Raw genomic sequence first — 13,196 nt, 5'->3', positions numbered from 1 at the left:
TATAACACACTACAGGAAGGGGAAAAGCCAAATAGGGCCTCTTGAAAAAAGATTTAACACAAGAGTAAAGACAGACGTCATTTAATGTCGGCTCCTGTAAAAACCAGATGTATAACATTAGCAATACAATTATATTTGCTGGATAATGCAACAACAGAATAGCAATCAGCTGAAAATAAAGTTACATCTTGGATTTAGTGCCACATACGGGAATAGACAAAAAGAAAAAGTGGATTTAGTGTGAAGAGTAGCTTTTGGAATGAAGACGCAGTCCTCAATGCATGCAGGCTGAGATAACAGGGCGTTGCTAGCTCTGATTTAAAAGTATGAAAGGAAACTTAAGACTGAAATCCCCTCAAACACCATCCTCAGTGCTGAGAGATGTGTTCGCACTTATTCCTACATGAATGATGCCTGGGCAGAGCCTAAATGTTAATGAGCATTGTGAGCAGTTTTCTGAGCGAGTTCCAAAGACTTTTGTTCGGCAGAAGCTTCCTCATCTCTTATGTTTCAGTACCGTCTGTCTGACTGGAGGTTTGTCACTGCACAGACTTAGAAGTTTGAGATGCAGCTCATGCAAACTTCTATTTCTATATATATATCTCTAAATAAATACCTCCCACAAAAGGTCTACTGCACAGATCCATGTTGACATTTAGATGCTACAAAAAGAACAAAGATTGAACTCAAAATACTCATTTATTCACCCCCATAATGGCAGCAAATGATCACAATAATAATTTGAAGTTTCAGGATGCAAATGGAAAGTAAAAAGTAATCCGAATTCTTAAACTCTGTCCTGAAAATTACAGTGAAAGAAAGACATGATTTATGAAAAGGGATAATGATTATTTTAGACAGGCCTTGGATGTTTTAAAAAAATAAAATAGTTTGAAGGGGTTTTTTAAATAAACTCCAAGCGCAACACTGACTGGGTCTGAACCTTTCCCAGAGGAACCCATTCTAACGTTGAACTACATTTACTGTATGCTAGTAAACAGAGGTCAAATATGATAAATAGTCAAATGTATAGCATCTCAATGGGAGGGTGTTGAACAGAAGCAGTTCTTGTTGTTAATTATAAAATAATCAGTTTGACATTGGGCTGTTTGCAGTAATAACCAACCAAACTGGCCATGAGAAACCATGACCTTGCAAATTCAACTTCACAGCACATTTCAAAATGCGTTTCATATTCACATATCAAATAATTGCAATTCATCACAATTAAAATGATGATGTTGTTTTTTATGAAAATGAGGCCGAACAACCTCTTATGTTAATGCAAGTTATTGAGGTGTCCTCTGGGTTAGACCACAGAGCATCTGATCAAAGAGTGTCAGGACATCAGTTTTTCAAAGATTCAGACTGTCAGATCTTTGCATTTTTACCAACTTACCTGGAGCAAAGTTGGTTTTCCCGTAGAACTGCACTACACCAGTCCTTTGACCAACCACCAGCACCCTCTCCCCCAGGCGCACCTCGGGGCCCCCACACACTGAGCTACTAGCCGAGGGGGTTTTACTTCGAAAACCTGGCAGAGGTGTACAAAAAAATGTTTTCACTCCTGTGATCAATAAGCTACAGTCTGTCAGAACAAAGTGAATTATGGAGGTCTGTATTAAAGATCATGAGACAGACCAGAGGAAGGAAGAGCAGTGTTGTCGGGAGAGGAGCGGAGCGCAGGTGAGGGCGCGGTCCTCGGACTGAGAGAAGCACGCTCCCTCCGCTGCCTGGCTGGAAGACGCTGCCTTGGCAGGGGACGGGGTCGGGCCCCTGGTCCATGCCGAGAATCCAGCGAAGAGGATGAAGAGGAGAGAGAGCGGGAGAGAACGCCTGTGGTGAAGATGACACACAGGAGTAAATAAGAAATATAGGGAACCGATTATTTAAAGAGACCCTATTATACAAATGTCCAGGTTCATATTTGTATGTTGTGCCTCTCCTGTGACATGTCTCCTTGCTTTAATGTTCAAAAAGCTCTTTATTTCTCTCATACTGTCTGTCCTGCAGCACCTCTTTCACCCTCGGTCTGAAACCAGAGCCCAGTCTGCTCTGATTGGTCAGCTGGCCGGCTCTGTGTTGAAGAGTCAACCGCTTAGAGATGACCCGCCACTCAGCCTATCACCTACAATGTTTTGGAGAGCAGCCAATAGAATCGCGTAATTTTACATTATGATGTCACTATGTCCTGGAAGTAAACAAAGGAGTCTAATGGAGGCATTTGCACCTTTGCAGACCATTTACATGCACACTTTGTAAACACACAACAGAAAAGAAAATAGGGCCACTTTAAAGAAAGAACCCTACCAGGAACTGAACACACATTTGAACATTTTTAAAAGTATTCTACTTTGCCAGCTCTATACTACACATTCTCTGGGACAGTTGTGATCGTTGCTATCTGGTCTATCCTCTACAGTCACATGGCACACACTGGTTGCCTTCCTTCTTAATACTGAACCCACCATCCATCCATCTGGGTTTACATCAGGAACGTTTGAAATAGTGAATCTCAGCCTGTTGTTCATTTTTCCTTTTCAATAGTCTGAATGTGATGGAGCCTACAGCACTCCAGACCATTACCCCTGCACTTCAGAAGAAGAACAAGCAGCTGCAGCACATCATTCTATGGAAGCACAACAGGGCTCAATATCGTACAGTTGCTTGTCCTGTTATGGAGGGCCAATTACAGGCTAACCTGCTAATCCCCTCCTAACATGAGGGGATGAGATGGACCAGGGCACGCCCAAGTTCAGTTTTAAGAAGCCATTTAGAGGCAGGACATCGTTAAGCTTTTAACTTTCACAGACCTTCACAGGCCATAAGTTCAATGAGTGTCCAACTCTTACAGGCTAAGTGATTCAATCTGTGCCAAAGTGCTTTAGGACCAAGCGGAAGATTCAGATACAAACCAACTGGAACCCTGACAGTGATGAGAAAAAGAAAATTCCAGCAAATAATAACAGTAGAAGCTGCTGATTCTTTATCTTCTTTTGGAGTTTATCAATCCTTTATTGCCTTCAAGTGATCACTGGACTTGTGATCGTTGTGGATTAAACCAAATACAAATGCATGTTGCATTCTTAGGGTGAAGAACGTATGTGGAATTCAGATTTGTGTTTCATCTAAATTGTGTTTTAAGCAGTATATATATACACAGTGGCTTAAAGCATCCGTTATATTTACTGAACAGTGTGCTCTTCTAAAGGAATGTATGTTTCTGTGGAGCTACCCTCAGATGACAGATTGATAGCGGATGGATGATGATGGATTTAAGTATTAAGGTGCAGTGATTATCAGTGACAGGCGGTGTTTAAGATATGGTCCCACAGCCTGTTCTCTGGTAGCAGCACAATAAAGCCCACTCTGGACCTGCAGTACCTGTGTTTGTCACTGAGGCGTCTCCCTCTGGGCCCTGATTGGGACACGGTGGACTTTTTTGATTCTCAAAGGCTTTTTGACCAGATGGAGATAAACCTTTCCACCCAATTCACAACAAAAAGAACAAAAAGAGACACAGTGACTACTTTTCATCACAGAGACCTGTATTCATCATGGTAGCAAAGTGCTCAGATGCAGGATGACAGTAACATAAAGTTAAATAATGTTTGAAAATGACGAATGATAAGAGGTATTATTACTTCTGTTTATCAGTTGGAACGATCTGAACCAGGACCCTTATGAATGTGTCAGTATAACTTCTACAGTCAGCGTTAATTATTATGAACATAGATTTGCTTTGAATGTAAAAACTATATCCAGAGAGACAAGTTTAGAAAGCTTGGAGAAATAAAGAGAATAACAAATGAGGAAAGACACAGTGGAGAGTTACAGGGAGAAACATAAGAAAGCCTTCACTGAAGAGATAAAACACAGGAAGGAGAGTGAATAAATGCAAATGCAGGACAGCATGACATTCTCGAGTAGCGAAGAAACAAGAATTACTGAGAGAAATTGCCTGAGACGCTCCTTTCCTCAAACACACAATAAAAACACTTATAAGTGCTGAGACAAGCAGTTACACCAACACAAAAGCCCCGATGACAGGGAACAAAAAAAAACTCAAATGGATTCCTGGTACACTCAAACGTGTCTCGCACAAGTAAACATAATTATGTTCTTGCCTAATTTATAGCACCAAAAAGTTGAGAACGTCAAGCTTTCTATATTGTTTTTGAACGTGAATTAAAGCTACAATTACACTGACAAAAGCCTTTTGGACTGTTCTAACATAAAATAACCTGCTGTGCATCGAAAGAGATTTAAGGGAAAAATAATTCATACATTAATCTACAACATTAACATTTGCACATTACTCTCCACTCATTAACATGTCACATAAGTTTAAACTTTATATTGCACTTTGAAAAGGATGGTATTTATCGATTGCCATTTGGGTTCACATTTAGAGAGATCTGGGAACGGTTTCCCTCAAGAGGCAGAGCTGCGTCTCCTTTGAACTCCAAAGACTACATTTCCTCTCAGAATACCAAACATTTCTTGTCACTTGACCTTTAGCTCGCAGGGACCTCCTGGCTCTATCTATCCCGTCCACACACTGACATTCGCTTCAAGTGACAGACTGCAGCGCACACTGAGGCTTTATGAATCAGAAGAGGGGGCTTTGTGAGCGCTGTCCATGCCCTTTGAGGCCTGAGTCACAGTTGAGACCCTCTAATAGGGGCCACCGTGGCATTCTGCAGCCGGTCTCTGCTGGTTAGCTAGACAAGACCGGTACACAATGACACATCCAATCTGTAGATGCACACGAGCGAGCTGTATGCGTGTCCAGGGGCCTGCTCACACACAGGTGGCTCTCAGAGTTTGGGCTGGAAATAGCTGACGAAGGCTCTGAGAGAGTTTGCCTGTAAATGAGTCTGGTTCCTGGGTAGTATGGAGGTGCCGGCCCACGCCCTCTCATGCGTTGCTCGCCACACATAAAACCCTTGCACACACCTTGTGATGAATGGCTGCCAGGTTATTCAGCCTGTCCATGGTCTAGTTATTAAACCCGGCTTAATTGGACTATCAATCACAGGGTTGCATAGGCCACGCTGAGGTACACCATTCCAGTCACGTCCAGATCAATCGGCCTTCAGACCCTCTCAATATTACAACAGCACAACACAGCTGTAAGACCGTTTCTACAGTGTTCTGTGGGGACTGCAATATGAGAAGACAAGAGTTTAGGAGCTGAGCAAACGGGAATCCTAGGACTGAGAGAGCTAGGTCTAACCCAGCAGTGTCATTTGTGCACTGTCCTTTGGAAGACATTCAGAATCCACTTTTCACAGTATTGGAAGAAGATCAATATGAAGGTCTGGATGTAAGAAATGCTGGTGTGCAGTGGCATGGCTCACACAGGCTCGGGACTTTGAGAAAGCCTCTTTTTGGCACAAAGTGGCCCTCAGTCTGAGCCTCATCTGGACACAGTTGAGTGACTCGATCCTTGGTAGGTTAAAAGCCTGCTGAGTCAGCATGAGAACTGTCAGATTGGATCAGTTTGGCTAGACTGTGTTCCAACAAGAACTGCTATTAATACAGAAACAAAGGCTTTTCACAATAACAACCACCACATTTCTTCTAATTAGAAGTGATAGTGTTTCTCCTGATGAATTCATTCACACAAAGGTCCCAATGACATAGTTCCTTCTATTTTAAGACTCTGCTTTTACTGATTTGCATACTGTAAAAATGTTACCATTACCCCCAAAAGGATGAGGAATGGACATTATGTTCTAATAAATGATAATGTTAAGACACAGCAAAGCAACATACAAACATTTAATCCAGACAAACACATAGAATTAGCTGAATATGTGTGATTAGATTAGCTCAGCTGAGTTATTAGTTTAATATCACTTGTATCCAATGACACGGAGAAGTAGTCCAGAGTAGAAACCTGTAATGATCTGGATTTGCCATCAGGAATGACCTTTGCCACAAAATGGGAACGAAGAACACATGAAGGAGAGCAATAACAGGATTGGATTGTAATTAATCAAACAGCGATTTGCTAATTAGATATTTCACTGTAAGTGGTGAATGTATAGGTTATAAAGCAGAGTGAGAATGGCTGTGGAGGACGATCAGAATATCCAACAGGAAGTGGACTCTGTTATAAGGAAGCAGTTCTAATATTCTTCCTCAAAAATATTTCTACGAGGTCGTGAAGTTTTCTTTTTATACTACAAGTGGACCTCCAGGAGACTGTGTGAGATTACCTGGGAACTGTGGCCCCGTTGGCATTTATTCACCTGTGAACACATTCCTCTTCCCAAAGGGGCCTGCATGCCGTTCAGTTCCACAGCCTTTGTAGTTTTAATATGACTTGATCATTTTAAGCTTTTTTTAAATTACAATGCTTTGTGCCTGAACTCCGCAGGCAAACTCCTTCATCCAGAAACTCTTGAGCCCCGGGCTGACGCAGATTGAGCAGTTCTCAGCGATCCAAAAAGTACTTTCTGTATGATGTATCTTATGTATCATTTTCCCGCTCTATCTAATTCATAGAGTGTTGTGAGCTGTTTGCAGACTGTTCCTACCTGTGTTTATCTTGGAGGTGACGCGGGATACATCGATGCGACGAGGGGGTCTTAAGGGAGTAGAGGTCTTTCTGGTGTTGGCTTTATGTCTTTCCAAAGGTTTGCTTATCTTGGAGAGGGGAGCAAAGATTCCTGTGAGAAAAGAGAGAACATTTTGGCACAGGTTTTTGAAAATGCTTGATATACAGCGTGAAAATAAATGAAACAAAAGCAAAAAAGACAAAGCTAATTTCCTAGAGTTAGATAGAGTTAGATAGAGTTCCTAGGGTTAGATATGATAGCTTTGAAAAGCTGATTGGACTGATTAAATCCTATATAGTAGTATAGTAGGAAATAAGTGAGTTAAATGTAGTTGATCATTAAGTGTGGGGCTGTGGCGTGACCTACCATGTTTGATCCGACAGGTGAAATACAGAACCCCAGCTACCGAGCCGTCATTCTTTCCCTCCGGTTTGTCCAGCTCCACTCCGGCCCAGAGGCCTCCAGAGAACTCGGTGCTGCCACAGAATCGAAGCCTTCCAACCTGCACACACATAATTATGCACCACAAAAAGTCAAAACAAATTAGCACAGTGTGCAAAACAAATCAAAACAAAAACAACAGAATGCAGCAGAAGAATTTGCTGGTGCACCACGCGGTGTGCTGAATTACTCCTCCGAGGGGTGGGTTATGTTAGGGGCAGAACCCCTTTCAGAAACCCAATAACATTATCATGCATCAATGTCGACTACAGCAGCAGAAGAGACAAACAATTAAAAGGGAAAATGGAGATCAAGGCATGAGACTGTGCCAGAAGAGCAGGGAAGATAATAAGAGTTTTGATTAGCCCCTCTCTGGAACTTGGCACACTGTGATTCTGTGGCACAGGAATCTATTCATGGCACATTCTGTCAGAGCAAACGTTCAACCAGGTTTGAATTCATATTTTCTTCACGTTTACATGTAGATGCATCTATGCTGGATGACTACACAGCAAGGACACACTGTGGAGTACAGCCACAATAAAACAGAGATACTAAGTGGGAATAATGGTGATTTAGAGGCCACCTCCACATATACATGCACTATCATTTGTATTTCACCGGTGCACCCTCCACCAACAGCAATGCCTTTGATTTGTCTAAAATCTACACTTGCATGGTTAATCTGAAAGCCTTAAAGCCAGTGTTTCCCTTGATAGACAGGTGGAGCGGATTCAGAAAATCCCTGAGCCAGAGGAGACACACTTAATCAGTTGTTTACAATTTATTTCAAAATGTACACTTCCTCATAAGCATAAACAGGTGGCTTACACCAACCATTTCTCCACATTACATAATCCCTCACGGTTGCAAACTCAATGCAATTCTGTTGTTTTAAGGCTCCATTTAAAATCTAAGAAAATCCTCAGCCAGAGTACAGAGGCATCAATTTGACAGGATAGCTGTCAAAAAGTTGAAAAGGATTACTTTTATTTTATGCCCCATTTTATTATGCAGTACCACTGTACAGTAATTGTACTTCAATAGTTTTTCAGTGAGCTGAAATGGCACTAAAGAGAGATGTCACTGCAAAAGCAATGTTAAAGTGCCAGCATTGACTTTTACAGAGGGGTAGACCTGGGGAACTGGACACATAAATAAACATTTGACTACAGAATTCACTGGACTGTTGACTAAAGCTTGTGTTTGACATTGATTGTTTGTAATCACTCCTGACAGGGGTCTGTAGTCCAGTCCGAGTAGGGATGACATGAAGTATGAGGAGGCTCAACTCCATTTCAATGAATCTCATTAGCAATCCTCTGGTAGTCTTCATGCTATTGTCTCTTGTTGCACGCTTACAGCACAGAGGAGTCTGGCGTATAAACTAGTGTGCAACAAAAGTACAGAACAAAGCCTTAACAGACAGAAATCTTTCATTTGTCTTTGTTTAAAGAAGGAATGTTGAGTGGAAAAGAGCCTGTTCTAAGAGCAGAACAAGGAGGATGTGAAGGATATTGCTAAACTGAGCATCTGAGCACGTACTGGCGGAGTTGAAGCACCAGCGACTGCGACAGAGATGTGGATGTCCTTACCTGCTTTTGGAATCACAAAGCACACTCAGAGCCGGCTGGTTGTCAGCTTGATGGCTGAAGGCACACATCAGTCATTGGATAGGACACATACAGTAAGCCCGATTTTCAAACTCAGTTTTCATTTTCAGGAAACTTGAGAACAGTAACTGTGCAGCAAGCTGTCAAAGTTTAACTTCTCCATGAACACAGTTAGAAAACTGGAAATGATTTGACCAGAGGAGCTGACCCTCCACCACTTTCAAAGCATGCTTCTCGTCAAAAGGATTACACGTGGTTTAAACCAAGACACTGAAGTCGGGGGGGTTAGGCTGAGAAGCCACACAAACTTATTTCTCTGCAGTACATGAAGGATTTGGGCAAAAAATCGGTTGTTGGATTTCTTTGCCTTAAGTCCGAGCTAATGACAGGATTACTTAAAAACAGGTAGCAGCAAAAGCTCCTCTGGAATTACGCACATGCAAAAGTATAGACCTGACTACGATATGTTCTGAAGAGTAAACACCCGGCTTCAAAAGGACATTTAGAAATAACAAACAGTCCTAACAGTAATTAACTGACTGGTCAAGACTCTTGAATTAGTCTCTATAATTACAGTGCTTGTGTGTGAGCAGCTGATCCCACTGTTTAGTATTGATTTATTAATATCTAACATTTACACTCATGGATTGTGTGAGGACAATAGATGGAGGAGGATCCAGAGGAAGAGGAAAAGTATTTCACTACCCCCAACACTTTTAGCAGACATTTATCAGAACCACTACTTTTGTTGGATAAACTAAGACATACTCAGATACATTTTGATGATGTGCCAAAACGAACTGTCACAAATACCCCTGAATGCTGGAACGATGCCAAAAGGGTGTTGCTTAGCAACTGGAAACTATTCCTACTCAGTTGAGGGCTGAAATAATTGTAAAAAATTGAACAAAAGCATTTGTCTTTGTTTAGGATAAGCTACAGCTCCGTGGCCCTGATGGGACGTGGCTATAGGAGCAGCTGATGGGAATCATTACTTTATTATTGCTTCACTGGCCATGCTATAGTCTTAGGAAGGTGGCGGTGTTAGCACAGGAGGTGTTTGTATGATAAATCAATATTTCACAGAAAAAGATCAGTAATCTATAATTGATTATTTCAACCATTTCCTGCACACATTTTTGCCATCAAAGGATTAATGAAGATCTAGGTAATTGGTTATGCCTTTTGATAGTGACCTACCACGCACCTTCTGTCCAGCTATCACTACACGGTCTCCTAGTCGGAGTCCCATGGCGGCGAGCTGGATCCTGGCCTTATCGGAGAGCACAGGGAGGGGCTGGGACTGCAGTGTGAGCGGCAGGGGGGAGCTGGGTCTGGGTAAAGCCCGCCTCAACAAAGTCCAGAGCTCTTTCGCCATGGCAGCTGCATCTGCCATCTCCAGGGGCATGTCCAGGGGGTCAGGCACAACGTCTGCTGGGCACTGCCCTTTTTCATTCTGTAGGCAGAGACAAGGGAGGGGCACAGACGATCGATGAAAAAATGATGAATAAGAAGTGCATTTCATCCAACTTTTCTTCTTCACTTGCCAGCATGCCAACTCAATGCATTTTAACTGATCAATATCAAGTAGGGTCTCATCTCACTCTCACTGCAAGGACATACGAGTCAAACTTTTTCCTCTGCTTCCATTATCTAAAAGTTATCCTTTCTGTAACACGGACGCTGGGCTCAACAGGATCTTTATCGCTATCTTTATCTCTGGCCAAGTGTTGTGATAAAAGCAGGTTTTGTTGGGAGAAGAGAGGCGTCAATTAAACTCTGTGGACTATTTGAGGCTGAATTGCTAATGTTACACCACTTGGAAGTTTAGCTTCCGGCCAGAAAGTAATGGGGATGACTTCACTTTACACACCAAAAACCAAGCACATCCCAGATTTGAAACATTGGCTCACCTCACAACTGAAGTGGAACAATAGAGTGAGGTATCCCCTACAGCATCATGCAGCTAAATGGAGGTACGATGACTTGCTGTAGCGATTAAGCAATAAGACGTGTGGCAAGAGAAGCATGAAAGGCCAGCAGCGTTTTTTTTTTTTCCATCTTTATAAAACTTTCCATTGCTCAAATGTGAGGTTTGTTGTCTCAAATGTCTGCTGAGTCAGAGAAGAGAAATATCAAATTAAACCTCTTCCTTCCAAGCATGCCCTTTACTCAAAGGGAAAAGGGGATTTTAAAGTGAATTTCTTTCTTGAGTATCATGCCTCGTACTCCACGGAAAGAAAAAAAATACTTTTTCTAACTGCAATGTACGCTATTTGGTGGGTAGAACAGTCTAACAACTCAAATCAATACACGTTGTCTCTACTGATGCTATTTGGTAAATTGCTTCATGTTCTACTAAATTTAAAAAGACACATTTAGCCACGCAACATAAAGTTAAAGTGGCTTTGCTTTGTTCTGCAGTGTACAGTTTTGGGTAATAATCAAACTCAGACATAGTGGTGTTATGACTTTGATACACCCACAAGCTTGGTCTACACCCCAACTGAACAGGGTTTGGTGACAGTGAACACATTGGTACTTTCAAACATTAAAAAGGATTACTGGGGGGGGAATAACAATATTAGGGCTTGTATAACAGATGCAACATTTCTCTGGGGCTAATTGGAAGCAGTGACTTGTCTTAAGAAACAAGCCAGAAATAATCTCCCCTCAGTGGAATTCAAACAGTTGCTCAGCAGAGATAAGGAACACAAATCCATTTCTCTAACCCAGAACATCTCGGAATAAAAAGGGTTGAAAAAAACAACAACGAGCAGTTTCATATCAACCAGTGCTTACATGCTCTTGAAGCTTGGCATTCACACACAAAAAAAATACCATGGGAATTATTGGATTATGGTGTGTAGAGCTTTGGTGACCTCCAGTGGGAAGATTAGAGCATAGAGTGAACGAGCACCTTTTCTGCTCAGAAACAGCTTTAATTAATAAAGTGGTTTTTATGAAAGGATAAAGCACAGTGACAATTATAGTATAGGCAGAAATGTTTGATAGAGATGTTAAGCTATGAGACTATATAGCCTTGATGTCACATTACCATCTGCTGGGAATCTGCTGTGCATCCTTCAATTAAAACAGTATATCAGGGCTATTCTTAGCTAACCCCTCAACAAGGCTTTAAACGACTGCAAGTCAGACAGACTGAGCACAGGGAGGCGTTTAATGGAAGATCTATTCAAAATACTTCTGGGAAATTTGTATTGCAAGCAATTGCCTTTTCAGTGTTATCTGCCAGCGGAGTGAGAAAAAGCCAAACAAAAAGAATGACTGCTTATCTGAAATGGAATAAAAGTGAGGCCCGAGAGTTTAACTAAAAGATTGCAATCTGTTATATTTCTTGACTGAGCTTAAGGACTTATTTAGCAAAAGTGTTTCCATCAAATTGATGCAATTCTGTAAAGGAGCTAGGATTCAATAACGAAAATGTGATGTTGGGATAGTTATGGGAGTTTGTCTTTCCAAGGAAATCTGAGAGCTCAAACAGTTTGTTGAGCCTGACAGAAAGGTCCAATAACATGGTCGTTTTTCTGTGGTTTTCGTGTATTAGACGGCATTATATCAGGTGACTTTATTAGGGACAAGGGGACCTAATTATGATAGATTTGAGGTTAATATACTGTAAGTATTTAGTGCCTCTACTGTACTGCACTTTACTTTAATGTTCAAAAAGCTCTTTATTTTTCTCATACTGTCTGTGCTGCAGCACCTCTTTTCCCCCCCTGTCTGAAACCAGAGCCCAGTCTGCTCTGATTGGATAGCTGGCCGGCTCTGTTGTTGTTTCTACTTCTCTGATATCTATGGGGATTTAGTCAGACAGGCGTGGGTGTTAAATTTGCGTGCAAGTGTTGTGTACTTACTCTGAAAGCAGGGTTGGCTCCCAGCTCCAGGAGACATTTGACAGCTGACGTGCACAGGTTGGACGCAGCGATGTGCAGGGGCGTGCCAAAGTCAAAGTCACTACAGGTGGCATCTACCTCTGCGAAAAAGCAAAGACAATCAAGAGCATTTATTCCACAAGACTTTTTTTTACACGTTATGATGCCATCTTATATAATTTTCTAATACCTACCTCAGATTTAGACACTGAGGAGAACCGTTCTTGAATATCAAATTTTTGCTACATTCACATCCAATCCATCTCAGGTTGGTTTTGAACTGAAAACATGCATAGATGGATCCAGAGAACTCAAACAAAAACTGGGAACAGGCCCACGATCCTTTGTTAAGTCAGTGCCGCAGTACAGCATCTGGCAGCTGTTCAGGGCCAAAGGTGGTCCGTAACTCGAGTGAACGGGCCTTTTGTTTTCCTGCTCTCTCTGGGTGTGTATACACGCACGCTGTGACAACTCAGTGCCATGTTTCTCCATTATAATATTTTAGTACAATACTAATTCACAATTTAATCAGCTCCTATTCAGTAACCACTAGCCAGACTATATTTATGACACAGCTTTGGTAAATCTAAAGGGTGCACTTTGGCACTACTGATTTCAAAGCTGCACAAAAGGCAGAATGCTGATATACGATGCAGCATTTTGTTTCTAGATGAATT

General features: G+C 41.7%; 1 protein-coding gene across 3 annotated transcripts in view; it reads right to left on the bottom strand.

The window, feature by feature from the left end:
* The window catches only part of LOC134881494 (CAP-Gly domain-containing linker protein 4-like), a 30,739-nt gene that overhangs the window by 8,180 nt on the left and 9,363 nt on the right, over window positions 1-13,196 (bottom strand). For 2 of the 3 annotated variants that reach the window (XM_063908879.1, XM_063908878.1), the window contains exons 6-11: window positions 12,502-12,620; window positions 9,831-10,079; window positions 6,936-7,071; window positions 6,549-6,680; window positions 1,642-1,836; window positions 1,400-1,534 (exon numbers count right to left, since the gene is read on the bottom strand). In XM_063908879.1, the coding sequence (XP_063764949.1) occupies window positions 1,400-1,534; window positions 1,642-1,836; window positions 6,549-6,680; window positions 6,936-7,071; window positions 9,831-10,079; window positions 12,502-12,620 (966 nt within the window). Of the gene's footprint in view, window positions 1-1,399; window positions 1,535-1,641; window positions 1,837-3,384; window positions 3,481-6,548; window positions 6,681-6,935; window positions 7,072-9,830; window positions 10,080-12,501; window positions 12,621-13,196 lie in introns of all 3 variants that reach the window. The other variant, XM_063908880.1, reaches the window with a different exon arrangement.

Source organism: Eleginops maclovinus, chromosome 19 (genome assembly GCF_036324505.1).
Source record: "Eleginops maclovinus isolate JMC-PN-2008 ecotype Puerto Natales chromosome 19, JC_Emac_rtc_rv5, whole genome shotgun sequence".
In the NCBI taxonomy this organism is placed as follows: domain Eukaryota; kingdom Metazoa; phylum Chordata; class Actinopteri; order Perciformes; family Eleginopidae; genus Eleginops; species Eleginops maclovinus.
This window is presented reverse-complemented; position numbering and strand designations above follow the sequence as displayed.